This window comes from Acanthopagrus latus, chromosome 22, assembly GCF_904848185.1.
Source record: "Acanthopagrus latus isolate v.2019 chromosome 22, fAcaLat1.1, whole genome shotgun sequence".
NCBI classification, from domain to species: Eukaryota; Metazoa; Chordata; class Actinopteri; order Spariformes; family Sparidae; genus Acanthopagrus; species Acanthopagrus latus.
In genome coordinates, this window is record NC_051060.1 from 8,315,281 (window position 1) to 8,343,167 (window position 27,887).

A 27,887-nucleotide genomic window follows, 5' to 3' on the forward strand; every position below is an offset into this window, starting at 1 on the left:
ACAACAACATGAAATAAAAATGTAAAACTTGAACTACATTTCCATTACCTATGAGGACCAAAAAAACTGTTGTGATTAATAACAAATGTTAGATGAAGAAAAGCTCAGAATAAGCTGATTGTACAGGGCTGCAGAAATACATGTATTTTTCAATCTAGTGGCTAATTCATTGGATGAAACCGTTGAAGTGTTGCAAATATAGATCAAAATTCAGGGGTTGAAGTAGCATGCATGGCCAAAATAACATCCTCAAGAGGAAGCTAAAGAACGGATTAGTTTCTATGATGACCATTACGATTTCAGTTGGACAGGAAAACAAACAAATGAACTTTACCTTTCAATACTGTAATATGCTATTCCTATAATCATTATGAATGTGACATTTCTTATCCAAAGCTTCTGTAATAGAGACTGAAAATGAAAAAAGAAGCTTGTGACAACCTTGCAGCACCTCAGGGGTGCAGAAGCTCAAAAAAAGGCACAAAAGCTCTTCTTTTATGAGTGTATCAGTGACACTGGAGTCTGCGTATCTCCACTCATGCAGGACGAGGTCAAAATGTTCAGCCTCGGCGAGCCAGCTGGCTAATAAGAGATAACACAGACATTCCCTCACACCCCATCACCCACTGTAGTCACTCTCATTTATTGAATGATCACAATTAAATGTGCACATGTATTTGAACAGAGCAATTAAAGCTATTTCTGCTAATTTAAACAAACAATCGCTGGGAGGCCTTAAAGTGATAAATGAGAAATGTGGCCAAAATTTTGAGAATTTTGGAGATCTGATCATCAATCAACATAATTTATTTAGTCTCCCCTTCGACAGAGTGTTCATTGTTCTCTCCATTACCCACAACGCTTTTTCTCTTTTCTCTTTTGTTTTTTCTTGTATTATTTTCATTTCTTCTGTCGACTGCTCACTACTTTCTCTGCATTCCTCTGTTTTAATGACAGCAAAAGCAGCATGTAAGCATTAACAAAACTGAATAAATGATGACTGCAAAGTCTAGGTGAAATACATTTAACACCCACAGGCTTCAAATGAAGCATTAATTTCTCATTAAGCTTTCACAGTTGCTCAGATTGAGTGTATTATTTTTTGGGGGACACATTAAATCAGCATTACTGCAAATGTGCTGATGTTTACCAGAAGGAGTGAAGACTGGTATTCAGATATGCCTGAGAGAGTACATAAACCTGTTGTAAAAATTAGGACTTTATGGGATGTTCTGCTTACCAGAGTTCTGCACCTCAGCTGACCTGGTATCAACAGTTTCATCTGTGAAACTCTCACAGGATTCACCATAGTGGATGCACTGCTGAAGGGCTGCCACCATCTGATGGAAATTAAAGGATTAAACTAGTGCATGTTATTGACGTTGCTGCAAACCCCTGACTGGCTGAGTGAACTGACAACTTCTAATCTCTTGTGACAAATTTGGATGCAGCTATGAGCAGGCCAAAATCATCAGGCTTACTGGGAAATTCATTCGGAATGTCAATGCAACCTCTTCTTATTGAACCTCTTAATGAAGAGCTTCAGGACAAGAACCATTCGTCTTAATCTAAATCAGGGCACCTGAGGGAGTTTTTATGCGCTGCAATGCAAGAGTATTTAGGGCTTATAGTGTTGTAACTGTTACTGACGTTTACTTTAGAGAAAGTTTCTGGGGTGATTCCACAGTACTCTTTTGTAAAGTCAGAGTGAGAGTTTAGAGGGAAGTTTAGGATCAAACAATCGATCAAAGCGTCAAAGTGACACTCAACTCTTGTGCCCCTTTGTCTCAAAGAATCCTCTTCTCTGTTTGGCTGTGTGACTTACACATATCCCACAAATACATAGCAAATAAATCGTCATAAAATAAGTATTTTACTGAAGGAAGGCATCTGTTAAATGGAACCAATATTTTGGGGAAACCTCACCCTCAATGCTTGTTTGTATTCTGAATGCAATAGCTTGCTACAGGTATGACAGGAACTCAAAAAGCAAATTCTGCTTCCCGAAATGCAGGGAATTGGGGTTGCAGCTAATAATTAATACCATTCAAATGTATCTGCTGATTAGTAATTTAGTCTATAAAATGTCGAAATCAAAATTGTAAAAAAAAAAAAAAATTCTCCTAACAATTTCAAATTGCTTATTTTTTCCAACCAACAGTCCAAAACCCAAACACAACACTTACAGTGAGAAATGACACAGAAAACCTGCAAATCCTTCCATTCATGAAGCTACAACAAACAAATGTTTTGCTTGAACATGACTGAAACTATTAAAGGTTTATCAAAATTGTTATAAAAATATATATATCTTTGACTGCGACTTATCACTGCTCTACTGGAATAAGGTTATTATCCAACTCTGAATAACTGACATTGGACATTTTTAGTTTTACAGGCATGCAAGCATAACCAAGTGTGTTCCTAGCTTTCCCAAGCCCATGTAGAGGTTTGTCTTTCCTGAATTTACTCAACAGTGCAACAATTTCCATTGATGAAATGAGATTCTGGGTTTGAATTCCTTCAGGAGACACTTTTCATACTTGTTCAGTTGGTTGTGACTTTATGATGCCTGGCCTCTCAGAAGTACAAAGAAGTTAGTGAGAGATATTGATTACGAGTGAATCACTTACCAGAGACTTGTATTTTCTCTCCAGGAGTCGGAGAACCACAGTCCTGCTGTAGTACCCATGCTGAGAGAGGGAGATGATCGAGAAATAAACAATAGAATAGATGAGATGGAGTACAACATGAACAAGAGAGGAAGAAATATTAAGCAACACAGAACCCACACAAATCAAAAGCATTTGTTAATTTGTGATACACACCATCCACTTTTTAAACCAGGTAGCTTTAATATCCAGTAAGGCCAGTAGGTGAATGGGCTCAAGTGCTTTCTCTGTCCCAGGTGAGGCTGAGGCATGTTCATGATGGAGGGACAGCAAGGAGAATGTGCTCTCTATCACTTCCTCCATATACCTAGAGCAGGGAGGAAAGAAGAGCAAAACACATGTACTGAATGTAAACTAGTAAAGAAAAGTCAAATAGAGTTGGAATGGTCTAAACCATGAGGCAATCAGCTACAGCAGCATTCACATTTGTAAAACATAAATAGTTAGAATCCTTTGTTGTTATAAGCTGCTGTGTGCTTGTACAAATCCTTTATACTAACCATCAATGTCATCATCAAGTCAACTGCATCTGAGACAGCACGTGAGGTGAGACCTGCCTTCTCTGACCACATATCAGTATTTTAAAAAAAAACTCACTTCTCAGGGTGGCGTATCCAAAAGGTTGTCACCTCCTTTTGAAAGTCGTTCATCAATCGAATCTGAAGCAGGATGGACGGAGAGACAGATAGACAGAGAGCACTATAGTGTGTTTGTTTGGTGACACACTTTAAATAGCGTAAAATAAAAAGATGCTAAACCTGTTTGAGAAGACGACTGATCTCAGGTCTGTTGACGTCGACGGCAGATGAGCCAGTCGGAAAGCTCAGTTTGTGAGACTGAAAACTTGACTCCACACTTTTAGCTGCACATTAAATGCAAAATACAAATATTACAAATACTCAAGACAATATAGGTATTCCTATACTTAATGCTGCATAAACAGTACACAATATATTTACAATGTACAAAATAATAATAATTAAGTCAAAACCTTAATCTAATCATAATGTAAACTGTTCACATTGAGACCTGTGAACTTTTTATTTAGTAAAAGATTATTCCAATAATGTTAGTGAAATTCCCCTCTTCTTTACTGGCGTGGGAACAGAAAGTTTGACATCTGATGAATTTTGTACATAAAACCAAAGCTACAGCATCTGGATGGCCAGATAATACAAACAATAAGTGGGAAACATGTATTGTCCTCATGCAAGGCTATAAATAAATAGGAGGTACAGTAATCCTAAAAATGTTTTATTTATGAAAAAACTACTTTGATTAGTTCAAACATGAAGCTGCTGTACATGAATGGCCTACCCAAGCTGGTGTAGATCTCTCGTGTCACATTCAGTGGAGAGGAGGAAAAGCTTTTAGCAATGAACTGCAGCACATTATCCTGATGAAGTTGAGGTAGAGAAGTGTGAGATATCAGCATAAACACACCACACACAATCATTTTACGATGTCTACATTTTAAATTATAAAAAAAAAGATCTGTATGATGAGAGGGAGTTAAATAAGACAATAAATCATGGGGGACTACAGTGTTATCTTGTTTTCTCCTAAATCAAGCTGGTGTGGCAGGATTGTGTATAACTGAAAGTATTTTGTGTTCTTTATTATTAATTACAAAGCCTGAAATTATTCATTAAGATTACAATTTTATTACATTTTTTGCACATAATTTAATGTGAGTTTGCGGGACACTGATTCCTGAGTAGAAGAGGCTGCTCGGGGACTCACGCTGAGGTCAAGATCAGTCAGAGCTGTACAGAGGTTCCTGCCCAGGCTGCTCCAGCTCTCACAGCTCAGCACATCAGACGGAGGAGCACAGCAGAGGGCCTGAAGAGCCTCCCAACGCACCTTCACACAGAGTTACATCAATTCACCTGAATGACTGGCACATTTTAATCTATGACAGTGTTTTCATATGTGCAAGTAAGCCTTTCTACCTCTTTGGGTCTGCTGGAGTCAAGTTTTTCGGCCAAAGCTTGCAGCTGCTCTTGTCTGATGAATGCATAACTCTGGAAAGGGAAATGGAGATGAAACAAAGAACATTAAAATCCACCATAAACTGACATTTAAAAAGAGCTCTCTGTCTGATGGCAGCACAGCAGATGGGGTCATGTGTGCATTAACATTAAGTGTAATGGAAGGGATCATAGGAGATTGAGACACAACCTTGGCCATTCACACACGTCTTCAACAAGAATATAAAAAGGTAATAAACAAATTAAATATGACCATTTACTGCCTTCAGAGTCTATGTACTGTATCTCTGACCTGGTTAAAGGAGGAGTCACTGTCAGAGCAGTTGTCACTGTAGTGGCTGTTGGACTGACTGTGCTGCTTCTCTCTGTGCATCTCCTCCTTCCTCAACTGGTCCTCCTCAAATTTGTTGATTAAAGATTCCACCACCAGAATCATGGTGTTCTTCAAGGTCTGCATCATATGCTGGTACCTGCCACAGAAACAAGTTCACAGGTATATTCTTAATGTCACCAAAACTCTGCATGATAACTCATGTGTCACTGTCTGCTATGTGACTATATGCTGTGTGTAATTCAAAAGAAATCCAACATTTTTGTTATTTTTTAGGGGGAAAGTTTGCTGTTGTTTTTGGTATTGCAAAGACTTTCCTAGTAAAGTAAAATAAAACATTCCATACCAACTGTCTGTAATCCCAATGTGGGGTCATACCAAAAACTTTCAAATTTGGAAATACAGGATAGAAAAATATAAAATATGCCTCAGCCAACAGCTAAAATTATATCAATGTCATTGGACAGTATTTGCTAGCTTCTTATCACAGAACATTAAGGAACAAGGTGTGAAACAGTTTTAGAAAACTTGGAGTTTAACATAAGGGAAAAGAAACAAGTCAGGTATAAAATACAATCAAAGTTACAAATAATTAATCCCTGTTGCTATCCATATCCTGAAAATAAAAGAACACTAACATAAATGCACACTTAAGTTGAACAAAATGTACTAACTTACTTTAAATGACCATTTACACAAAACTGAACAAACAAAATTCATAGCTGCTTTTGAGCTACACTCACTCATCCGAGTCTCTGGTCCTCCGGGTCACAGCGTGGATCAAGGTGTCGTGACCTGAGCCTATTGCATGTTGTCCATCTTTGGTCAAACTTTTGGTTTCTTCTTCCACCACAGTCCCTAGTGTACTCTCCACATACTGACGGAGGTACTTGACAAACTCATAACTGCAAAGACAGCATTGAAGAAATACACCAATTGTTTAATATATCTCTAAAACTGTTGCATACCAACATGACAAAAATGTGCAACTCGGCTTATAAACTTATGGTTTAGCTTAAACAAGTACAGCCTACTACTAAAAAAAAAAAAAAAAAGGTAGCACCAGCACATTTCCATGAATGATGACACTGACCAATTGAACGAAAATTTGTGTTTCATTAGATGGTTTTATGGGGGCACACTGCCCCAATGATCAAGTCTGACAGACTTACTTATGGAAGTTCTTGTCAGTCTCTTCCAGATGAAGGAGGATTTCTTCAGCACATTCGGTTGACGGAGCACCTGAGATCCTGTCGTTGATGCTTCTTAGAAGCTGCTTAAGCAAAGACTGCAACTCCACTTCGTCTTCAACTGACAACTGAGACATGTCTACAGCTGTATAGAACAGAGTGGTTGGTTTATGTTTAAAATGTGCTTATGGTAGTAAAGGGCCAAGTCACCAGGGTTTGACAGAAAAGTTTCGTTCAGAGAGGACGATGTGTATTTGCGTTATCTAAAAACATATTGTAAATATAAACGTAATATTTAAAAAAAACTATAAAATGATCAGTATCTTTATCTAACAAAAAAGTAGGAGATAAAAACATTACCCGCTAACAAATATAAAATGAGAGCTTGGTTGCGTGAGCACAGAAAAAGCAAAGTTCAAACATCCATAGCTATCAGGTGCTGCATTCATTTTAATCAGCACATGGTTGTAACGATGCTGTTTTGGTTGGTTGGTGCAGTTTTATGCATTCTTTTTCAGAGTCAGTCAGCTACGTGTCGGTCAAATCATCACCGACAGGTGTGACAACCCTCTGGAGCACTAGCTGTTTTCTATAGAGAAAATGGAGCATTTCACGATGAACATCATACACAGCTGTTTCTTCTAAAATATACAAATAACAATTCAACAGCAACAATTAATAGACCTATACTATACACTCAAAAGGGCTACGTGATATTTATGTCTTTACCTAGGAGCCAAAACCAGTTCATTGCTTTCCTCTGGTTAGCTTTACGCAGCTAGATGCTCCAGTGTAAAACAGCTAGCTAACGTTAGCTAAAGGCAAAACTGGTAAAACGGGTACTAAAACCGCTGCTGAACGAAAACCAAAAATGTCACGCTGCTCAGACTAAACATCCAAAATAAAACACATCGTGTGTACCGCATTTCAAAACAGCCACCTTGTTTCTGGACTTGTAAAACCTTTGCATCCAGAGATCATTTCAGGAGCAATTGACAGCGGTTGCTGCGTCTCTATGGAAACGGTCACTCAGCGTGAACTGCGGTGCATTGTGGGATCGAAAGGAACTGAGCGCTGCCTTTCTAAACGTCGGAAATGTAGCCACTGACACGTAAAACATGGATCATGAAAAGAGCTAAAGGTAAAATATGGCAATAAAAGTAGAGAAGACAAATCTGTCGTTCGTGTCCAATAAATTTCCACTGTGAAACGTCTGTATAGTAATACTTTTTTGAGCTGAAAATCTTACCGACGGGTTTTCTTAATATCTATGAACGCATCACAACTCAAGCACGCTGTCACGTGACTTAATGTTTTGCTCGGGTGCTACACTGGTCACATCTCTGCCGATGGAAACGTCTGTCAAACCTGATACTTACTATTATCACATAATTACTATGTAGGAAAAGCGACATATGCTGTTAGGACGCCTGACTCAATAGTTGACTTTACGTTTTAGAAAGCAAAACGTTAAATCTACTGAAGCAGTCTTTTAGCTAACAAGCTAGCACCGGCGACTGTAGTTTCGACTATGGCGGCAGTTGACAGCTTTCAGTTTTTGTACAGAGAAATTTCTCGGTCATGCAGCTTTTACTTTGAAACCCTGGCCCTGGTTGGGGCTCTTTATACCGCCAGCAAGGTCATAATCCTGCTGAGAGACTGCTGCACGCTGGTCAGGGTGCATTTCCTACCAAGAATGATCCCGACCAAGAGCCTGACCCAGAGATTTGGAGACTGGGCTGTCATTTATGGTAAGGATGCAGCAGGGGGATCCCAGCAGAAACAACCAGAGTACATCATGCCGTATGACAGTCATGTCCACGCATTATATTTTAGTAACCTTACTTCTTTAAGTGGTTTGGGCATCATTACAAAACTAGGGTTGCTTTCATAATTCTAAAAAAATATTTAACGTCAATTAATTTGGTAATGGATGCACGGAACTTAACCAGTTAAGCATTTAAGTGCTAATTTCAGATTGTCAAATTTGAGGTTTGATGTCATTGTAACACTGAATATCTTTTGATATTCAACTGTTGGTCTCCCAAAACAAAAAATCTGAACATTTTATTTCGACAAATTACAATGAGCTCTTGTGTACTTTTTCACACTTTGTAGATAAAATTGATTACTCTATAAAGCAGATTAACATTGTTGCAACCATAAATATGACTCACTGCACTGAGATTTGAGTGTCACAGTAAATAAATAACGTAAATATGACCGCGAATGTCTTTAAATTCCTTATGTTACAATATGCCGTTTATGCCGTTCTAGTCCCTGTCTCTTAAAGGCCCAACTCCTTTAAAAGCACAGTCCACTCTGATTGGTTAGTTCTCACAGGCCTGAGCATGCACCACCCACCATGTTTTCCCAATCAGCTCTGCTAGTGGTTTTTGCAACCATGGCCTCACAACTTAATGGAAGTCCTTACAGCTCGTTTGAACATGCAATTTCTGAATACGGGCTGCGTGCATTCCTCCATGGGTTGAGCATTGTGATACCTTCAAGTATTTATATAGCACCTTGATAAAAAATTGTCAACTTTGAGGTCATTGTCAGACTCTCGTGATATATCCTCATTCCTCAATATTGTCCTTTTCTCCTGTCAGGTGCGTCAGAGCCTGTGGCCAAAGCCTATGCAGAGGAGCTGGCCAGGCACGGTATCAGCATCATCTTTGTCTCTAAGGACCACGCCTCTGTCAGAGACACCGCTGCGTCCCTCTCCCAAAGCTACGGAGTGGAAACCGTCATTATCCTGGCTGACTTCTCTTTGGACCAGGCAGCCAGCAAGCCCATCAAAGAAGCCCTGAGGGGTAAAGATATCGGCTTCCTGGTGAACTGTGTGGACGAGGCTTTGTCTTCCCCTCAGAGCCTGATTGAAATGCCCGAGCAGAGCCTGTTGGAGTTGGTGAATAAGAACGTCGCGGTTGCTACTCTGATGAGCCGGTTGGTGCTGCCGGGGATGGTGGAGCGCAGCAGGGGAGCTGTGGTCAATATATCATCTGGTGCTTGCTGCAGACCTCTCCCTGGAAGAGTGACACTCACCGCCGCCACTGTGAGACAAAACACTCACTGTATCTGCCTCTTGCCATCCATACACACCAAGATCTCTACCCTCCATTGTCTGTTGTCACACACACTCAATAATCCTGTTTGCCTTTCTTCACTTGATACTTCAGGGTTACCTGGATCATTTCTCCAGAGCTCTTCACATGGAATACAGTGGCAGAGGGATCTTTGTCCAAAGTCTGATTCCTTTCCAGGTAGATTTTGGCAGATGAACATTAATGAGAAGCTCATCAGATTCATGATCTTGTTTACTCATACTGTGATTAGATCGTTCTTGGTTTAGCATAACTTCAAGACAATTACAGGCTTTTTCATTTTTATAAAGTTCTTGTATGACTGCTTGAATTTAGACAACATTTGACATGAAAATAGGCTTTGTTGCATTTTTAAAGCCTCAGCAATTATGCAATTAATCAATTAATGGATTACCAGAAAACAAATTGAAATTCTGATAATTTGTCAATTATTTAAGTTATTTCTCAAGCAAAAAATGCCAAACATTGCTGGTTTCAGCGTCTGTTTTTCTACATGATGTCATCGTAATTTGAATATGTGTCAGTCGCACAAAAAATCTGAAATTACCATACTCATTCCGCTGCTTGTAGTACTTAACCCCTTCGCACCCACCTTTGTTGGTAATTTTCGCCTAATTAGCATACCCAAATGGAAAAGCTTATAACACAGCAACTACAAGTCCCAGATGGATGTATGATACTTCACTTGAAAGCTGGGAACCTCTAGTTTCTGACAATGTGCTTACCCAGCATGTACCATACACACAACCTAAATGACATCAGTTCAAACATGGCTCTAAAACATTTTTTTTTCTTCGAAAAAAATAGGTCATTTTTGAATAACAATAACTCAGATGTGCTTTAGGTAAGGCATATGGCAATATACCACATACCTTCTACATCTTGTCAACTACACCTGGATGAAATTTTAGACTTCTAGGCCTAACCTTATGGGAGTTATGGAGTTTTTAGTTTGTGGTGTCACTGGCGTCCACAAACCTCTCCAAAATGTCTCCAAATGGCCAAATTGTGCCAAATGCTTTTTCTCACTTCTGTGACACTGGAAACATTACTGAAGCATTTTGGTGACTATAAAGCCTTCCTCCATGATTCAAAACATAATTTTTTCACACATTCATTTGATGGGTGGTCGGAGGGGTTTCCACACACTTCTAGGTGGCCATATTGAGATATTGTCATGCGACAAGACACTACAGAATAGTAACCATTATACAAAAATGACATACTGAAGTGAATTTCAAACAAGGATTTTATTATCTTTCAATATACTAATACTGTATGTGCGCAGCGGGGGAGGTAGCACTGGTGGATGCAGAGGAGGATCGTTGGCACTTCTGATGACCGCCTTCAGCAGGAGAGGGGGTTGGCCGTCTGACTGCCTCACTTTCAGGCTCCCAATCCACGTCACTTTCTTCAGACTGTGACCTACAAAACACCATGCAATGCACAAATGTTACCAAATATAATGAAAAAATATATAAATGCAATTCAATAGGGTGCTATTTACATAGGAAATAAATAAACACAGATATATGATATTACATATTACACAAAAACATCAGGAAAGTAACCGTACATAAACAGAATAATTGAATTGGGGGAATATTCCCAGTGTCCGGTCAGTGAAAAAGATCTAATTCAATTTGTTTACAAGCTTGATAAAAAAAAAATCTAAATAAAAAGGAATTAGAGGCTCAAAGAGAATTACATCATAGAACAGAATTACAAGGATTACCTAGCTTTGGTTGAGTAGTTGAGGCTAGCTAGCTAGCTAGGCTAATTAGCCCCTGGGGCCCTAAACATTTAGCGTCATTTATGAAATGCTAATGTATACTGGACTGTTCACTGTAAGCATAAGAACCCCTTCCCACAAACTTTCATTCAAATTTCACTCATGGCTAAATAAATAAATCAAACATCATCAATGATAACGGTACTCACCGATCTAAGATGTCGTCGAGGCCCTTAGCAAACATCTCCTCTCTCTCAGAGTCCTACTCACTGTCTACAGTTTCATCAGATGATGCCATGATCCATTCCAGGTCTTCTTCTCGGACATATTTAGTGTTTTTTGTGGATTTCGCCATTGTAAACTGTGAAAACTGCCGTCCATTAAAATTTAAATGTCCGCTGCGAGTGCGTCTGCTGCGCAAAGTTAGCCCGCTAGCTGCCAGACGCAGCAATATTCCTCAGCTCGTACAAAACGGACCTGGGCACGCCTACCATCGTTGGAAAGGTAAAATAATTGGCTAGAAGCCTGAGTGATTGACATGTTGATAGCCAAAACGCTATCCCCGTACTAAGGCGGCAAATAACAGTAAACAAAGCCGATTGGCCCTTTAAACAAGGAGCGCTCCATGTACTTCACGGGCTGTGCTGGGGTGAAAACTGAACGGAAAAAGATGGGGACACTTTTGTTTTGTAGCCAGCAAAGTGATGAAAACAAGCACACCCAACAACACAATACAGGAACTAGAGAAAATAAACATACGGCCGGCGAAGTCTGGATTTTATTTGACAAACAAAGTCGGTAGACGGTAAACAAATGGACTTTACAGGACGATATTCACAACCTGGAATAATTTTATGAAAAACCATTTTGATGCTTTTGATCAGTGGATTCTTACGGACAACTGGAATATAAATAATTGAGGATCGGACACATATTACGGCTTTATGGCCGCGTCAAAGGTAGGGAGTCGCCGTGCGTTTCTTGTATCTCACGTTTACCATGCTGGTAAATATAAATGATTTATGGTTTAGTGCTCATGATTTCTGCAAAATCAACTGGATGAATGAATTGCTGAGATTCTACCCTTTCCAATGACGTATAGTATGTCCGTAATGATGAAAGTTGAAGCGAGATACGTCACTGCGCACTGTAAAAAACAGTCAGTTATCTGCAATCGCCCGCCGGCGGGCGGGTGGGTGCGTATAAACAACATTTAAGAACTTTGCTTTTGGTTTAGGTTTCACCTTGGTATGGCGTCTGGAAATTTGCCTTTGTGTTTTGTTTTGTTTTGTTTTTTTTACTTAAATGAAAAATTGAGCGAATGCTAGCAAGGCTCACAGTTACTGGAAATGTTTTTCAAAGGGTCCTTTTTCTCTCTGTGTGGATATCTTCAAAGTGAGTTCCCACATTTTACCGTTATTCTTGTCGGTTCTTGACATACAGTGTGTGTGTCTGTGTAACCAGATAGCTTCAAGTGAGCAACAACCATCATCATCATCATCATCGACAGTTTCATCAAAACCAGGCTGGTTCGCGCCAAAGCCGGAGGTTTACGCTCGCCATGCCATCTCCACCCTGGGCGTCTCCAACAGGACCACCGGCTACTGGCCTCACACACTTCAGGTCAGCACAAAATAGATCAAGTCGTAACACTGCGTTAAGATTATCACATTTTTGTGATCAGGAGTGTATCGCTGATGATGGTCTGTTAATCTCTGCTGTTTTTCCTCACAGTATGGGCTGATGAGATGTATTCCAGAGTGGATTTGGGTTCTTGGATCTCGTGTGTTCATCAGTTTAAGCTAAGAGCTCACTTCACCTCCATTCATCAAGACTTAATCCATTCACTGGCTCTTCTTGTTTGCTGGTGTCGTGTGGAGTGTAACTTCTTGTGCCATTGGTTTAAATTTGTTCAACTCAAAAAGGCTCTGTTGTGGTTGGTGGTTCAATGTGATTGTCCTACGTTGCTTTGGTATCAATTTCTAGAGAAGCTGCAGTGGAATTTGCTTGAAATATTGACTACAGATAAGTTACTCCTGCGTTACCGGACTACGGTCTGACAGATCTGTGACATCTGTTTCAACCCTTTAAACTGTTGGACAAGAAATGATTTAAAAATCAGCCAGAGGGGCGGCCAGCATGGACCTGAAAGGCCTGGTTAAATGCAAAACTGAATGTACAATTAATTTATTTTTTTATTTATTTAAAAACAAAAAAAGTTGCACACTGGAAAACGTATAAAGTGTAAAGTGCAGGTGAGATTCAGTAGAGAGCAATAATAATGCAGTCTGAAAACACAAAATAAACACAATAATAGCAGATATGGAATTCAGTAAACACATCAATATGACTACAGGTAATAATTCAAATGTTTTCACTTTTGACCTCTGAGACCTCTTACTATGAAAAAGCTTTTTTTTTTTTGCTTTTGTTAATGTGTGCCGAGATATGAATTCTTTCCGGTTAGACCTGCCTTCTACTGGCAATGACTAACCACCCCTGGTTGGCACACTTACAAGGAACCACATGCCAAAAGCCAAACCCAACCAAGTTGGAGACGGACTGATAAAGAAACACAGAATTCATTTTGCGATAACACCACTCAATCCAGATCTCAGAAACATGTTAATTGAAGCTGAGAAGGGCACTCGAACTCTTCATTGTGACCAAAGCAAGTATACATCTGAAGTTATTCCTGCAATCTGAATATAACTTTAGCTTACCAGTGGGTTATCATACTTTAAAATAATAAATTAGTGTGTGGTGGTGAGTGAGGAGTGATAGCTTTAGGTGGATATGGATGAAGATTAAGCATCTCCAGGAGTGAGTTTGAAATGCGCTGAAGATTGAGATTGTGATGTTTAGTTTGATTGAGAACTTACAGTATATTTGAGCTACATTTAGTGTGTGTGGATATTGTTATAAAAGAACTATTCATATAGAAAATGTTAACAGATTCAGACATATTGTGTTGAGTTTATTGCTTAAACATAATTACAGGATATCAAAATGTTGACTTAAATGCGATATGTGTTGTCAAAGCGCATAATTACACCAATAAAACTCCTTCATTCCCGTGCTGTCCTGTGTTCATTTTTCATCGTAAATGTCAAAGCGTGCCTTGGAAGATTAGTCCTTTATCTGACTGGCTGCATACGTTCCAGCATTTATACAGTATGTGTACAGTATATGAAGGCCACAAAGGCCATGTTTTTCTCTTTAAACGTCAGGGCGGTGTAAATCATTTACATCTGTGAACCGACACCACCCCGGCCACCAGAGTTTAGCCTGTGACCCCCCTCAGATCAGCCGGGTCAGATACTGTTTGTAAACCTCATGGACACGTGCGAGGGGCAGCCTGTTGTGTACACACAAGGTCCAGAGTGAAACACAGATGTTTTGGGAGGATTAAAACCATCTGGAGTAGAATGAAAAATGACATTCAGCAATGGCAAAAATAGTATATTCTCAACAGTAGTAGAGATACGGGAAACAAATTAAAAGACTGGGATTAATAGAAACAGGATATTGTGAAATTAAATCCCTCACATTGGTTGTCTCCAATGCAGAAGTTACAGATGGGTGCAAACCATGACATCCGACAGAGTGTGAGGACAAATGAACCGGATGACGCACAAATCGCAAAAAGCGCTGCGTGCCAGTCCACTTGTAGAAAATGTTCAAATAAGCAACGGGAGGTAGAAAAAGCTTGACTCGCATCACTTTCATCAAACCTTTCAAAGATCTCTCTTGCCCTGTGTGGAAGCACCTGCATTTGTTTCCCCACTAATTTATTCACCTTTTCCCTTTAGTTTTTCCCCCATCTGTATATACAGATGGGGGAAAGATTTAGTTGAGGACAGTCCATGAAACAAGAAGTCGTGGGTTTGAAGTCTGCCCTGTCCACTGTCCACTGTCAAATTAGGCAAAATCGCTGCAGAAATAGAATATCAATAAGAAAACAAGGCTCCTCCAACCTCTCGCACTCTATGTGAAGGCTGCAGGCTCGATGTTTTGGGAGTAAAAGGTCGGTGACGTGAAAGGAAACGATAAAAAGAGCTGCTGCTTCTTCACTCTCTCCCATCCTCGTCCTCCTGAGACATCGCACTCCTCGTACTCCAATTTTTCTCTTTGGAATAGTTCAATTGGTAAGTCGATTTTCAAAAATATCCTATCTGATTTTTTTCCTATCAAAAAAGGTTACTGGGATTGTAATGTAAATAAAGTGTGTGTGTGTGGGGGGGGAATTCATTTTCATGGAATAATTTGAAATGTGTTGATGTCATACAATATTTGTTCCATGCAAAGTTTGAAAAAGGATTTATCTGTCATTTGTACACAGACACGTGAATGCAAACCATTGCTGAAGGCTCAAAAAGCTGAACGACGAAGTGATATGGCAGATAATTACATTCTCAACCCAAAATGAGAAATAAAAATGTGACTGTACCCACTAAACCAACAGAAAACAAAGTCAAATAATATAAGGCAAAAAAGCTTCATGACAGAATTATGTAAGACCAATAAATTCTGTGCAGCAGTAATGTTATAGAAACTGCAGGTATTTCACTTTTTTGAACGCTTACACCATAAACTTCTTCAGTGGCTGAGCTCACTGCGATGGTTGGTGTCGAGCAAGGTTACGGTCTTGGTTTTCAGCAGATAAGTGTGTTTTGGAGACTTGTAATCAGCAGCCGTTGCTTCTGTCAACAAACTGACAAGGCTACGAGGAATGATAAAGAATTTAGCCTTGTTAAAGTCTCTGTCTGTTCTGACTTCACACCTGCAATGTCTGCTTCACCCTGTGTAACCACCGATAACAGTGGATATACTGTACTTCTTGCAAAAGAATAAACTGAGGGTCATAATGGATTTTTTTTTGTATCAAGGGACAGTTTACCGCAAAATGAAAAATGCATAATATTCCTGTTACCAGTAGTGCTCGTCCCTCGAGGTTGTTATGGTGTGAGTTGCCAAGCCATGGAGGTAAGGGCGGTTGAGATGTCTAATTATAATGGGACTCGATGGCACTCGGCTTGTGGAGCTCAAACTGCAAAAAAAAAAAAAAACTAAAAAATACTGCCATTACTCCTCCTCACACCATCCAAGCTTCTGTTCCTGAGCAGCTGCTTGTAAATATGGGCAGCATATGTTATATACAATTATACATTACTTTAAAATCTATTCAAATTTTTGTATGTATTTTTGAGTCATGGATAAAAATGACTTTCTGTCAGGTGACAGTGACTCTGACCTCTGACCTTTGGGCACAAAATTATCGGTTCATCCTGTAATTCAAGTGGGCAATTGCACCAAATTTGAAGAAATTCCCTTAAAGCGTTTCTCAGATATCGTGTTCACAATAATGGGGTAACAACGCCATGAGGTAACAGTGGCCTTGACCTTTGACCTTTTAGGCAAAAGGTGCTGAGGCTTAAAAACTCAACAGCACTGTCGCTTTTTAGGAAGTCATGCCTTGGCTGCTGACCCAGTTTAACAGTGCAGAGGAAAGCGAGCATCTAGTCATGGAGAGAGGCTCGTGTTGAGGATGTAAACGCTGATGGCGTCCTCCGTAATGAAACTTCTAACAAGATCGTCGGTGGATCGTCTTGAGTAACCGGGTCCTGCCATCTAGTTCCATTATATACCAGAGAAGATTGATATCACCACAACTCTGCAATTCACAGCAAAAAAAATTCAAATGAATATAAGGCACTGCAGGTTAGAGGAAAAATATCAATTTTGATTTTGGTTTGAACTGTTCCTTTAATATACAGAAAGCAGGACAACTGGCGACTGAAATGGGTGAATGGGATGTGCTGGCACGCCTGCTGGATAAAGTGCAGACCCACTCCACGGTGATCGGCAAGGTCTGGCTCACCACGCTGTTCGTCTTCCGCATCCTGGTCCTGAGCGCAGGCGCCGATAAGGTCCGGTCTGTTCAACATTCAAAACAACCATTTTACGTACATAGCATGTACGGGGAGGAAAATGTGCAAGAATTAAAGAGTAGCTGGAAAAATATCACTGTGGTTGGGAATGTCTCAATACTCCAAGGAATGCAACACACAAGTCAAATACTGTCCCGATTAAACTTTAAACTCTCTGAAGTCTGAGTATAATGTGTCATCTCTTCTATGTTCTCCTAGGTGTGGGGCGATGAGCAATCCGACTTTGTCTGCAACACCCAGCAGCCGGGCTGCGAGAACGTCTGCTACGACCTCGCCTTCCCCATCTCTCACGTTCGCTTCTGGTTCCTGCAGATTATCGCTGTGGCCACCCCCAAGCTGCTTTACCTCGGTCACGTCCTGCACGTGATCCACGCTGAGAAGAAGGTGTGTCGCTGCAGTGGGTGCAGTGGTAAACGCTTCATTTGACAGGCGTGCCACACCTGTAGGAGTGACTATATTCTGCCGTGTTAAGTTTAATTGCTCTTGTACAGTTTTTAGGTCTGTTATTTTTGTTTTACTCCTATTTCATAAACTCCTGCTCAGTCACTTTTTCTGTTTATCTGTACTACACTTTTTACTTGCTGACTCAACACCTGAATTTCCCCCTTTGAAAGTGTGGCGGCACTCACTGCACCAAACCCGCAGAGAATTATTTATTTTCTCTCATTTTCAGCTCACGTGTTTACCGTATGGTTTGCTCAGTGGAATTTAAAAAAACAGATGATGTTAAAAAAAAATAGTTTGATCAAATCAATAAAACGTCTACAAAATATTCCAAGGACAGACTGCATATGGTGTAAGAGATTTCAAATAGTGTCCCGATGGCAACAGAAAAATTGATTCACAAAATCATTTTTAGAAGATGAAGCTTTCTGCAGGATGTACTGATTGTGAAAAGAGTTTGCGGATATTTTTGGGCAAATGTGCCTAAAAATACAACTTCTGGCGCTTCCAAGAAGGGGGAGATGGCACCACACACAAGGGTTTTGGCAAAACAGTGTGGAAGCAAGTGAGTCTATATCTCATAAATACTTGAAAGTCAGGTTTGAAGATAACAGGATATTTAGTCAGTACTAATACAAACAGACTTCAAACGGACACCAAAAAAACTTCCAAAACCCAAATCGTGTTCCCGTGCCTACAGATTCTACATTCATATGCAGATTTCTTTGTTTAGAAAAATATCTTTCAATTTATTTACTTCCAACTTTTCAATCTGCACGTGTTTTTTTGTAAATGTCAAACTGTGTTTTTTTGTGTTCTACCAAGATGAAGGAGAGGATAAAGAAGCAGGCCGAGTTGGACGACCAGGCCAGTCTGTTCCTGAGGAGAGCCTTCAAAGTTCCCAAGTACACCAAGACCACTGGCAAGATCAGCATCCGAGGCGTTCTCCTCCGCAGTTACGTCCTCCATCTTGTGGCCAAGATTGTCCTGGAAGTCTTGTTCATCGTCGGTCAGTACTTTCTTTACGGTTTCACCCTCCACACTCGCTACGTCTGCTCCCGCTCACCTTGCCCTCACAAGGTGGACTGCTTCCTGTCCAGGCCGACAGAGAAGTCGGTCATCATCTGGTTCATGTTAGTGGCGGCGGTGGTCTCCCTCGTCCTCAGCCTGGTTGAGCTGTTCTATCTGATTGTGAAAGCGGTGAAGGAGTGCATGGCGAGGAGGCAGGACTACACCGTGACCCCAGTGACACCGCCACTTTCAGGCAGGAAAGCTTTCAAAGGCTGCGACGAGATGATCCAGAACTGTGTCAACCTGGAGCTGGAGCTCCACGGGCGAAAGCTGGGGGTAAACGGGGTCACAGGCGGGGTCAACGACGCCGCTAAAAATGCATCGCCTGAGAACAACAACATAGGGGAGGTCCACATCTGACATGTGGAGGCTGTAACAGGTTGTACTTGACCAATTTTCCTGTGTTCCCGTATTTGTGTTCCTTTGGCTGTGGGTGGGAAGGGATGTGTTTGAGCAGTAAATAAAGAAGATGGGAGGGGAGTAACCAGCTTCTGTCAACACAACTCAGTCACAGGCAAAATGTGACCAAAATAACCAACCATGTCTTCCTGCAGTTGACAGACCCATCAATTTAGATTCTGTTTTGTTTTGTTTTTTGTAATTGATTTTACTAAGGGTACTTTTTTGTAAGGATTTCAGATAACGTTGTTGCAATTTTGATTCAATAAACTTCTCACACTGTGGTTCACATTGGTGCTTTCATTGATGTCTCCAATTTCCCAGCACTGCTACGAACAACTGTGACAAAGTTCATCCACGTTTCACGAGTGTTGCTCCTGGCTTTGTGTGCCTACACTGGCATCCAAACATGACCGGTCCTTGGCCGACTGTTGCCTCGATTTGGCATCCACAGAGAAAATCTTTTGTTTATTTTTTTCGTGGACAGGTCAGAACACACTACCCTAGCTCTGTTTTTTAAAAATGGCGGTCATAAGCAGTTTCAGTTGGTCCTTGGTCACAATAACCTCGACCCTTGCACCTGCTGTCAAGTGCTTGCTCTCTGGGATTTAAAGACTTGCTTACTGTTGCACAAGTAAACATGAACTGCTGGTAACTGTAGCTATTGTTAGCTAGTTAGCCCAGTTGACTGAGAGCTAGCTAACTGCCTGGACAAGACCGGAAGCTCAAAACTTGATGCGTAAACCGTTAGCACAGGAACTTTGCACTGCTGGGAGGAGGAGGTCTTAAGGCCGAGATCAAGGAATGGTGAAAGGAAGTAGAGCCAGAATGGACACCAGACCCGGAGCCAGGAGATTGTCATCAGCAAACATTTTATTTCTCACCTGAAAAAGAAAATATTAACAAACACAGCAAACAGACCTAGTATTTTTTTTAATAAATAGTTTTATGTACTGTATAGTCAAAGTAAATGAGACAGAAAATCTAAAGCGACAGCCTGAAGACAGTTAACTTGACTGAGACTAGAAACAAGCTAGCATGGCTCTGCCCACCAGCATCTGTACAGATCCCTTATTAATAGTTGGTACCTCAAATGTTTATCCCGGACAAAAAGCAAATGTCAAAATGTCAAAGTCTACAGCTAGATTTACTCAATCTTTGTTTTATAGGGACAGCTCCTACTTTCAGCCTAATGACAGAGTAATGACATAGTAATATTTCAAATATAAATTATTATTATTTCATCATTTAATTTAATTTAATCAAACTTTGGGCAGAGATGGAAACTTTTTTTTCCTAAACTCTGCCTTTGTGGGTCTTTTTTTTGGTATTTTTGTAGTGCATTTTGAGGACTGGACATCAAGTAGGTGAAGGTGAATGATATTGTGAGTTCAACTAAATAAAAATGCATGTTTTGTCTCAATGCGGGACACCAAACTTTAAATTATGTATCTGAACATAAAAGTTCCACCACAATGGATTGGACTGCCTACTTCTTAATTAGCTACTTTTTCAGCATACCACACAAAACACATGCTGACTACTAAATTCTGAGCAGTAGTTTTATCAGTCTTTGCTGTCGTGATAATACACTGTTATTATTATCTGTCTTTTTTGACTACCATTCAAGGCCATTTGGCAGAGAGAGATTGTGATACTGAACACCTGTCAATTATTACACACCTGTCCTCTCAATCTGTCTTCAACCTTTTTTTTGGCCCCTTTTGCTGACAGTTACAACGTGACATTAAAGCCTGATGTGTGTTGCGTAATGTGATCAGTACTGCTGTCCTCACCCACTACTCCAAGGTCCAACTTCTAAGTTAGTGATCTGTACCAGACAGACACAGACAGTCCTTTCTGACCAGGTCAACAGGTAAGATGCAACAACCGTTGTTCTCTGCTTCAAATATCTGACCATTTGACAAATTTAGGTAATGTATTTTGTGAGTGAATGTTATTATCTATAGTCATTTCTTCCTCTCGTATGTACTTTTTTTTTTTTTTTTTTTTTTAAGAAAAAGGTGTTTGACGTCGCCTCTTTTGTGTAAACTTAATAATGGCATCAGATTGATTCTCATGTCTCGACTTTCAGTTTTTTACCCAAGCAAATGTTTAATTTGTTTATTGTATCATACAGATGTTTTTAAAAGTTTTACCCATGGAAAACGCTATTTCTTTACTTTTTTAAAACAGTTTTATTTCGATACCAATCTGCTTTTACTGTCTCAGTAGTATAATGCCATTGAGTTGTCTTTTTTTTTTTTTTTTTGTTCAAAATGATGATGAAACTGATTCATACTGACCAACTTGCTCAGAGTTCATTGAGGTCTGAGATCCTATTACTTCTCTTATAGCCAGATTCAAGAACATTAGTGGCTTAATTAAATTTAGCAGCATATTGATTGAACACTATGCCGTGGTTAATGTGTTGATTAATGATGTGTGTTTTTAAGATTTTTGCATGAATTTAGTGTATTTCCTTTTTTATCTTTTTATCACAGATCACTTACATTGCCTGTAAATATGGGAGACTGGGGATTCCTGTCAACCTTGCTGGACAAGGTCCAGTCCCATTCCACAGTCATCGGGAAGATCTGGATGAGCGTCCTCTTCCTGTTCAGGATCATGGTTCTGGGTGCTGGTGCGGAGAGTGTCTGGGGCGACGAGCAGTCGGGTTTCCTCTGTAACACTCAGCAACCTGGTTGTGAGAACGTCTGCTATGATTGGACCTTCCCCATTTCGCACATTCGCTTCTGGGTCCTCCAGATCATCTTTGTCTCCACGCCGACGCTGGTCTACCTGGGCCACGCCATGCATGTCATCCACAAGGAGAACAAGATGAGGGAGCAGCTGGCGAGCCCAGGTGGCACCCGGCTGCTGAAAGTGCCTAAATACACCGATGAAAAGGGAAAGGTGAAGATCAAGGGGAACCTGCTGGGGAGCTACCTGACCCAGCTCGTGTTCAAGATCATCATCGAGGGGGCCTTCATTTTAGGCCAGTACTACCTGTACGGCTTCGTGATGGTCCCCATGTTCCCCTGCTCTAAAAAGCCCTGTCCCTTCACCGTGGAGTGCTACATGTCCCGACCCACAGAGAAGACCATCTTCATCATCTTCATGCTGGTGGTGGCCTGCATCTCCCTGGTCCTCAACTTCGTCGAGATGTTCTACCTGCTCTGTACCAGGGTCCGATGTGGGTCCAGGCCTCGCACCCACAAGGTCACGTCACCAGAAAACCCTGCCAGCCTGTTAGGTGCCAGGTGGCCGACTACAGAGGATTCGCTGAAGCAGAACAAGCTGAACATGGAGATGGAGAGCAGCCACAGTGTCGGTGGGAGTCTGGACGGCGCCAAAGATGAGAAACGACTCCTGAGTGGCCATTAGAAGATTTCTCCCCAGGCAAATCTGAGAGACTGAACAGATCTTACAATGCGGCGTACAAATCATGACGGAGCATCAAAGAAAAGTTGTATCATCGTGTAGTAAAGTGATATTATTTCCCTTTGGAATTCTACTGTATTGTGTATGCTTCAACTGGAAATCTAATAATGGAAAGCGTGCAATATTGATGACGTATTTATGTTCTTTGATACTCATTTGTGAATCTATAAGGAAGCAGAATTGTGTCTTTATTTCCAGTTATTGAATGCATCTTATAAGTTATTCACAGGTTCCTTATCTCAGACTTGACATAATTTTGATGAATGATGTTGATAATTGTGGTGAAGCGTGTGTTTCTACTGTATGTGGTAGACATTTTTGTATGCTATATTGTTTTCAATAAATGGTTAGAATTGGAAAGAAAATCACTGTTTCATGACTATATTAATGATTTTTTGGATCAAACAGTATAAGGGTGTAATTAATGACAACCATTATTGTTGATTAGTCTTAAATTAGGGTAAAGGTTTTCTCAACTTAAATGGGCATCCCAATCCAAAGTGGTCAAACTGTGGTCTGCCATCTTGTTCAGGTTTGTTTAAAAAAAATAATAAAAAATGTTGAGAGGTATCAGTGGTCTTTAAATGTGCAGGATCACTATTTAGTATTCATGTTTTTCATAATGTATGGAGGGCAGAGTGACACTGTGCAAAGAGTCAGTCGATTTAGGGAACGTGGGATCATCATGCATCTTAAAAATACAATACAGTACAATACAATACAACACACTACAATAAAACACAAGACAAGACAGTACAGTACAATACAATACTGTGGGCGTTTGCACCAATACATTTGATTTCTGGCCCTCGGGGGGGAAAGTCTGGGCGTCTATAAGATGTCAGCATATTGTGAAAAGTGTTCATCACAGCTTCCAAGAGCCCATGGAGACAATTTAAAATCCGATCAATAGTCCAAAATAAACAAAGACATTCATATTTTTTTTGCCTAAAAACAATGAATGGATGATCAAAATGGTTGCTGATTAATCACAGTGAGTGACTCAACAATGAATCATTTAAACTGTCCAATAGTGTGCATTGTATCTTCAGACGAGGGAGTGGTCAGTACAGATTTACAGATTAAAGCTACCAACGGTAATTCAGAGTATCAGTAATCAGTGCATATGAGGTTACGGACATTCATATGATGTGAACAAATTAGACGGACGGAACCCAAACAATGTGTGACTTATTAATAGGATCAAATAAAACATCCATAAAACTCACGCGGACGTGCTTAACATATTTCAATTCAATACAAAATCCTTGTAACAAAAGCACTGCTTTGTGAAGCTTATAATATTAGATTTGCTCCATTTGTTCAGACTTGGTTCAAATCACACAGCATGAACAACAGCAGCAAAAAAAAAAAAAAAAAAAACTTTTTGTTGAGGCACACTGACGGTTCAGTCCTCACGTAGTTCTCGTCGCAGGGTTATTGCACTGGATTGCGTTACTCTGTCCAGGTGCTGGTGGGTTAGTCGCTGACTCTGCGCTTCTTTCACAAAAACACTCGCTTTGTTGATACATGAGAAAGCTCTTGAAATACAAAAAGCCACAGGAGTGCATTTGGGGGTTTATTCCCATTTTTGTGTTGGTTTATGTGATGTTACTCTTACATAACATCGATCCCCAAATGATAATAATCAATGGCATTTAATAGCTGCACAGAAAACCCTGAGCTCAAGAATTTGGTTAATAGCGCTGCCAATCATTTACCAGTACAATCTTGTCAATGCTGAGCCAAAATGTGTCCACCTGAGTGAGTGATCATTTCCAGATGTCATGACAACGTGACAGCTCAAACTGTTGCACAATTTCATCTGATCTAAAGTTCAAGGTGCTGTAGACAGGTTAGATTTGCACTTGCCTCCCTCTCAGTCAGCAGCACGCTCGGTGGCTGGTCTGTTTGTCTGCACAGAGGTCCTTTAAATTCAAAGGTAAGGTCTACAATTATTGTATTTCTTTTAATTGTTGGTCATGTTTCCCGGCACAATAGATCAGATTTCATGAATTCAAACTTAAATTTCGTTGTGTTACTTTTGAAATATGATTCACGCAACCATAATTTTATGTAGGCATATATTCCTACCTTGACAGAGTGTTGTACACATGTTGAAGATGCAGACAAATATATTATACTGTTGTACTATACTATATAATTTATATTATCTACTTTTTTCCACAATTATTCTAAACTCTTGGCATTGTTAACTTGCTCCAATGTTTCTTTCAACATTGACTAGATAAAGTCAATAATTTAGTCATTAGTGAGCATTCACTGTGTACACACACAAATGTATATTTACACAGCAATTCAAACGTGCCTGGATTAGAAACATCTGTGCAAGAGAAATTCCTGTCCTATCATTATATCCAGTCACATGTAGTGAGATCAGTCTTGAGATAAGTCTTTGTTCTGTAATTTTACGACACAGTCTTTACTTTCCAAACATTCGTTACGGTGCTGTAAATCAGGAGGTTTTACATGTGATAGTATCTCTGCACCAAAACAGACTTTCTACAGTTGCTGATGATGACGTTTTTCTACAATTCCTGGTAATCAATAATCAGAATGATTTAAAATATACTTAATATGGACAATAAAATATTACTAGTTATTTAGAAACTATTTCATGATCTGCCAAAAAATCAGAAGACCATTTTGCAAATCATAGAGGGTAACCAGTGTTAAGAGGAACAAGAAGTCATACTTGAGTCAAAGTAAGATACTGTGTTAAAATATTAATATCAATACTTTAATATTATATATATCTATACTTCAATATTACTTACTGCTACTTTTGGATCAAAAATACAAAAAAAGGTCAATTATACACAATATCGACATGGATGTTCACACCGTATACTCTTTTTCTTATCAGACTTATCAGAGCCCACATTCAGAATTGTCCTGATCATTGGAAACAGTGTTGTTCGGTCCAACTGCTAATAAAATAATTTACAAATGTACTTAGTCACATTCAATTACTGTGGGTCACTGATTATACATTATTTTCCTGCAACTGTTTCGTGGTTGATTGAGCAGTTGCTATATTAGACTGTTTGAAGTTGTGGGGGTCCGTCTGTATTAGTTAAAAACTGAAATTATATATAGGGTGCCCCACAGCAAGAAGGTCCTGGGTTTGAGACGTGGCTGGAGCAGGGCCTTTCTGTGCAGAGTTTGGTCTGTGTAAAAGTTTGGGCAATCGGTATCTTTAAATTGTCCTCAGGTGTGAACATGAGCGTGAATGGTTGTTTGCCCCTATATGTCGGCCCTGTGATGAACTGGCATCTTATCCAGGGTGCCCGCCCCTCGCCCAATGTCAGCTGGGATCGGCTCCAGACCCCCAATGTCTCTGAAAAGAATAAGCAGCTACAGACAATGGATGGATGAAATTGTGTATTATATAAAATATGAGATGAGAAACAAGACTGAGTCTTCTCCCCTGTCTCCATCTGACCGTCATCCTTCAGTTTGTAGACATCTGCGTGATCACAATTTATTTGGGCAATCATAATGCATTTACAACTAATATCTATTTATTTTGTTGTCTTTTGTCCTTTTCCTCATCAGATCTGAGACCATGGGAGAGTGGGGTTTTCTGTCCTCTCTACTGGACAAGGTCCAGTCTCACTCCTCTGTCATCGGGAAGGTCTGGCTCAGTGTTCTTTTTATCTTCAGGATCATGATTCTTGGAGCTGGAGCGGACAAGGTTTACATACATCCTGTTTTTTGTAACATTTCACATAACTGTTGAATATCTGTATTACCTTTCGGACACAAAAAAAGGCTTCTAGGTGAAATAACCGCCCCTGGTGGCCATAATGGAGGTAAACAGCCCCTGAGCTTCAGTCGCTGTAAAAACTGGATTCAGTTCGATGGCTGCAGGTTTTGAAAAGGACAAAGAATGCATGGAATAAAAAAGCCGATGTCTGCTGTATTGATTTTTGATCATTTGTTTTGAAGCTATCCATAATAAGTCCAGTGCTGGGGGCTGGAAGATTTGTACTAATAAAGCTAAATAAAATGGCTCTTTTTGCACAGAAAGTAACTTGCCACTGTTGTCCATTTGCTACACGTATATCTAATCATTTTAATGTCATCTCATTGCAGGTATGGGGTGATGAACAGTCGAACATGATTTGTAACACCAAACAACCTGGTTGCAAGAACGTGTGCTACGACCACGCCTTCCCAATCTCACACATTCGATTCTGGGTCCTCCAGATCATCTTCGTCTCCACACCAACACTGATCTACCTCGGTCACGTCATGCATGTCATCCACAAAGAAAACAAGTTGAGAGAATACATGCAGAAGCACTCTGGAAGCACAGTTGTCAAAAGTCCCAAGTACAGTGATGATAAAGGCCACGTCCAGATTAAAGGCAACCTGCTGGGAACCTACATGACCTCCATATTTTTCAGAATCCTGCTGGAGATAGCGTTCATTGTGGGGCAGTATTATCTGTATGGGTTCATCATGGACCCGCTGGTCGTCTGCTCCCGAGTCCCCTGTCCCTTCACTGTCGAGTGCTACATGTCTCGGCCCACGGAGAAGACCATCTTCATCCTCTTCATGCTCGTGGTGTCCTGCATCTCTCTCTTTCTCAACGTAGCAGAGATCTTCTACTTGCTGTGCTCCCGCTCATCCCGGCGAAAATCTAAAACAGTGCCAGCTTCCGCCATCGCCATTTACCCTCGTTTAAATGGTGACAGTCAGATGAAAAATGAGAAGCTTAGCCTCCATGATGCAAGTCACAGCACAGCTTGAAAAATGCTATTTAGATCCAACATGCTAAACGAAAACATTCACAGTCAACAAGAAAGGTGAGGGGAAAAAAAATTGACTCATGAGGCTAAATCAGCAAGAGATCATGGCCCTGGTGTGTAAAACTACTCAAGAGTTATTTATTGATGTGATGCTTAAAAATTCATGTAATTGGGAAAAGTATCAGTAGAATATTTATGATTGTTCATAAAGATTTTAATATTAAAAATGCACAAGGATAATACAATGTTTTGCACAGGATTGCTAAAGCAAACTTTACTTTTTGACAAAAGTATGTTTTTGTGGTCATATTTTGTCTCTTGCTTTCTGTCTTGTTTTGCACTAACAACTACAAGCCACCTTTTAATATTGGTACTTTGGTCATTGTGCTTGTTAACATCTGCACTCTGTGGTCTCTGAGTACATGGGGGACCTGACCATATAATTTCACTTGACTGCAAATGCCTCTGTGTCTCTGTTGCATCGGCTAAAAGCCATTTTTAGAAATGTAAATACTTCAATGACAAATTATTTGTTTGTTTTTTTTTTCAGGTTTCTTATTTCAATATGACTATGTACATCATGTTTGTAATTGATTTCAATGAAAAAATAAATTATTTAAGTAAATATGCTATTAAAATATGTTCAAACATTTCCAAACATATCTCAATTATTGTTTCATTATCACTGTCATCACATTACCATTTTTTTCTTTATGGTTATATTTTTTTTATGGGTAACTGAGATACGGGAAAACATTTATACAATTTTTGACAAAC

The 27,887-nt window shown here is 40.0% G+C and overlaps 5 protein-coding genes across 14 annotated transcripts in view; 4 read left to right on the forward strand and 1 right to left on the reverse strand.

The window, feature by feature from the left end:
• tbc1d32 (TBC1 domain family, member 32) overlaps positions 1-7,246 on the reverse strand; it is an 84,774-nt gene extending 77,528 nt beyond the window's left edge. For 3 of the 9 annotated variants that reach the window (XM_037086416.1, XM_037086421.1, XM_037086420.1), the window contains exons 1-12: positions 7,106-7,208; positions 6,167-6,329; positions 5,738-5,899; positions 4,956-5,133; positions 4,625-4,696; positions 4,416-4,535; positions 3,990-4,068; positions 3,431-3,534; positions 3,270-3,331; positions 2,829-2,979; positions 2,634-2,693; positions 1,241-1,340 (exon numbers count right to left, since the gene is read on the reverse strand). In XM_037086416.1, coding sequence (XP_036942311.1) covers positions 1,241-1,340; positions 2,634-2,693; positions 2,829-2,979; positions 3,270-3,331; positions 3,431-3,534; positions 3,990-4,068; positions 4,416-4,535; positions 4,625-4,696; positions 4,956-5,133; positions 5,738-5,899; positions 6,167-6,329; positions 7,106-7,154 — 1,300 coding nt within the window. In that variant the 5' untranslated portion in view covers positions 7,155-7,208. Of the gene's footprint in view, positions 1-1,240; positions 1,341-2,633; positions 2,694-2,828; positions 2,980-3,269; positions 3,332-3,430; positions 3,535-3,989; positions 4,069-4,415; positions 4,536-4,624; positions 4,697-4,955; positions 5,134-5,737; positions 5,900-6,166; positions 6,330-6,913; positions 7,077-7,105 lie in introns of those variants that run through there. The other 6 variants (XM_037086418.1, XM_037086417.1, XM_037086415.1 and 3 more) reach the window with 5 other exon arrangements.
• A 220-nt stretch (positions 7,247-7,466) lies between these two features.
• On the forward strand, positions 7,467-14,103 carry hsdl1 (hydroxysteroid dehydrogenase like 1). The gene is made up of 5 exons (XM_037086422.1): positions 7,467-7,935; positions 8,797-9,242; positions 9,367-9,450; positions 12,488-12,646; positions 12,758-14,103. Exons 1-5 carry the CDS (start codon positions 7,716-7,718, stop codon positions 12,827-12,829), a joined length of 981 nt encoding a protein of 326 aa, XP_036942317.1. The 5' UTR covers positions 7,467-7,715; the 3' UTR covers positions 12,830-14,103.
• Positions 14,104-15,016: 913 nt separating this feature from the next.
• On the forward strand, positions 15,017-19,177 carry gja11 (gap junction protein, alpha 11). Its single transcript, XM_037085445.1, has 4 exons — positions 15,017-15,171; positions 16,801-16,953; positions 17,173-17,358; positions 18,244-19,177. The coding sequence occupies exons 2-4, from the start codon at positions 16,825-16,827 to the stop codon at positions 18,847-18,849; spliced, it is 921 nt and encodes a 306-aa protein (XP_036941340.1). The 5' UTR covers positions 15,017-15,171; positions 16,801-16,824; the 3' UTR covers positions 18,850-19,177.
• A 1,445-nt stretch (positions 19,178-20,622) lies between these two features.
• Positions 20,623-22,697, forward strand: gja13.2 (gap junction protein alpha 13.2). 2 transcript variants are annotated; one of them, XM_037087540.1, is made up of 2 exons: positions 20,623-20,764; positions 21,393-22,697. In XM_037087540.1, exon 2 carries the CDS (start codon positions 21,415-21,417, stop codon positions 22,273-22,275), a length of 861 nt encoding a protein of 286 aa, XP_036943435.1. In that variant the 5' UTR covers positions 20,623-20,764; positions 21,393-21,414; the 3' UTR covers positions 22,276-22,697. The 2 variants fall into 2 exon arrangements, with proteins under 2 accessions (XP_036943435.1, XP_036943436.1); XM_037087541.1 differs by lacking the exon at positions 20,623-20,764 and adding an exon at positions 20,799-20,822.
• Positions 22,698-24,139: 1,442 nt separating this feature from the next.
• LOC119012343 (gap junction Cx32.2 protein-like) lies at positions 24,140-27,768 on the forward strand. The gene is made up of 3 exons (XM_037086063.1): positions 24,140-24,274; positions 25,912-26,050; positions 26,452-27,768. The coding sequence occupies exons 2-3, from the start codon at positions 25,922-25,924 to the stop codon at positions 27,109-27,111; spliced, it is 789 nt and encodes a 262-aa protein (XP_036941958.1). The 5' UTR covers positions 24,140-24,274; positions 25,912-25,921; the 3' UTR covers positions 27,112-27,768.
• The last annotated feature ends 119 nt before the right edge of the window (positions 27,769-27,887 follow it).

Excerpts from the sequence above, each read along its gene's own strand:
- hsdl1 (XM_037086422.1), top strand. The coding sequence starts at position 7,716 with ATGGCGGCAGTTGACAGCTTTCAGTTTTTGTACAGAGAAATTTCTCGG. Across the intron at positions 9,243-9,366 it reads TGACACTCACCGCCGCCACT|GGTTACCTGGATCATTTCTC; the intron begins GTGAGACAAAAC and ends TTGATACTTCAG. Across the intron at positions 9,451-12,487 it reads AAAGTCTGATTCCTTTCCAG|ATAGCTTCAAGTGAGCAACA; the intron begins GTAGATTTTGGC and ends CTGTGTAACCAG.
- gja11 (XM_037085445.1), top strand. The coding sequence starts at position 16,825 with ATGGGTGAATGGGATGTGCTGGCACGCCTGCTGGATAAAGTGCAGACC. Across the intron at positions 16,954-17,172 it reads TGAGCGCAGGCGCCGATAAG|GTGTGGGGCGATGAGCAATC; the intron begins GTCCGGTCTGTT and ends ATGTTCTCCTAG. Across the intron at positions 17,359-18,243 it reads TGATCCACGCTGAGAAGAAG|ATGAAGGAGAGGATAAAGAA; the intron begins GTGTGTCGCTGC and ends TGTTCTACCAAG.
- gja13.2 (XM_037087540.1), top strand. The coding sequence starts at position 21,415 with ATGGGAGACTGGGGATTCCTGTCAACCTTGCTGGACAAGGTCCAGTCC.
- LOC119012343 (XM_037086063.1), top strand. The coding sequence starts at position 25,922 with ATGGGAGAGTGGGGTTTTCTGTCCTCTCTACTGGACAAGGTCCAGTCT. Across the intron at positions 26,051-26,451 it reads TTGGAGCTGGAGCGGACAAG|GTATGGGGTGATGAACAGTC; the intron begins GTTTACATACAT and ends ATCTCATTGCAG.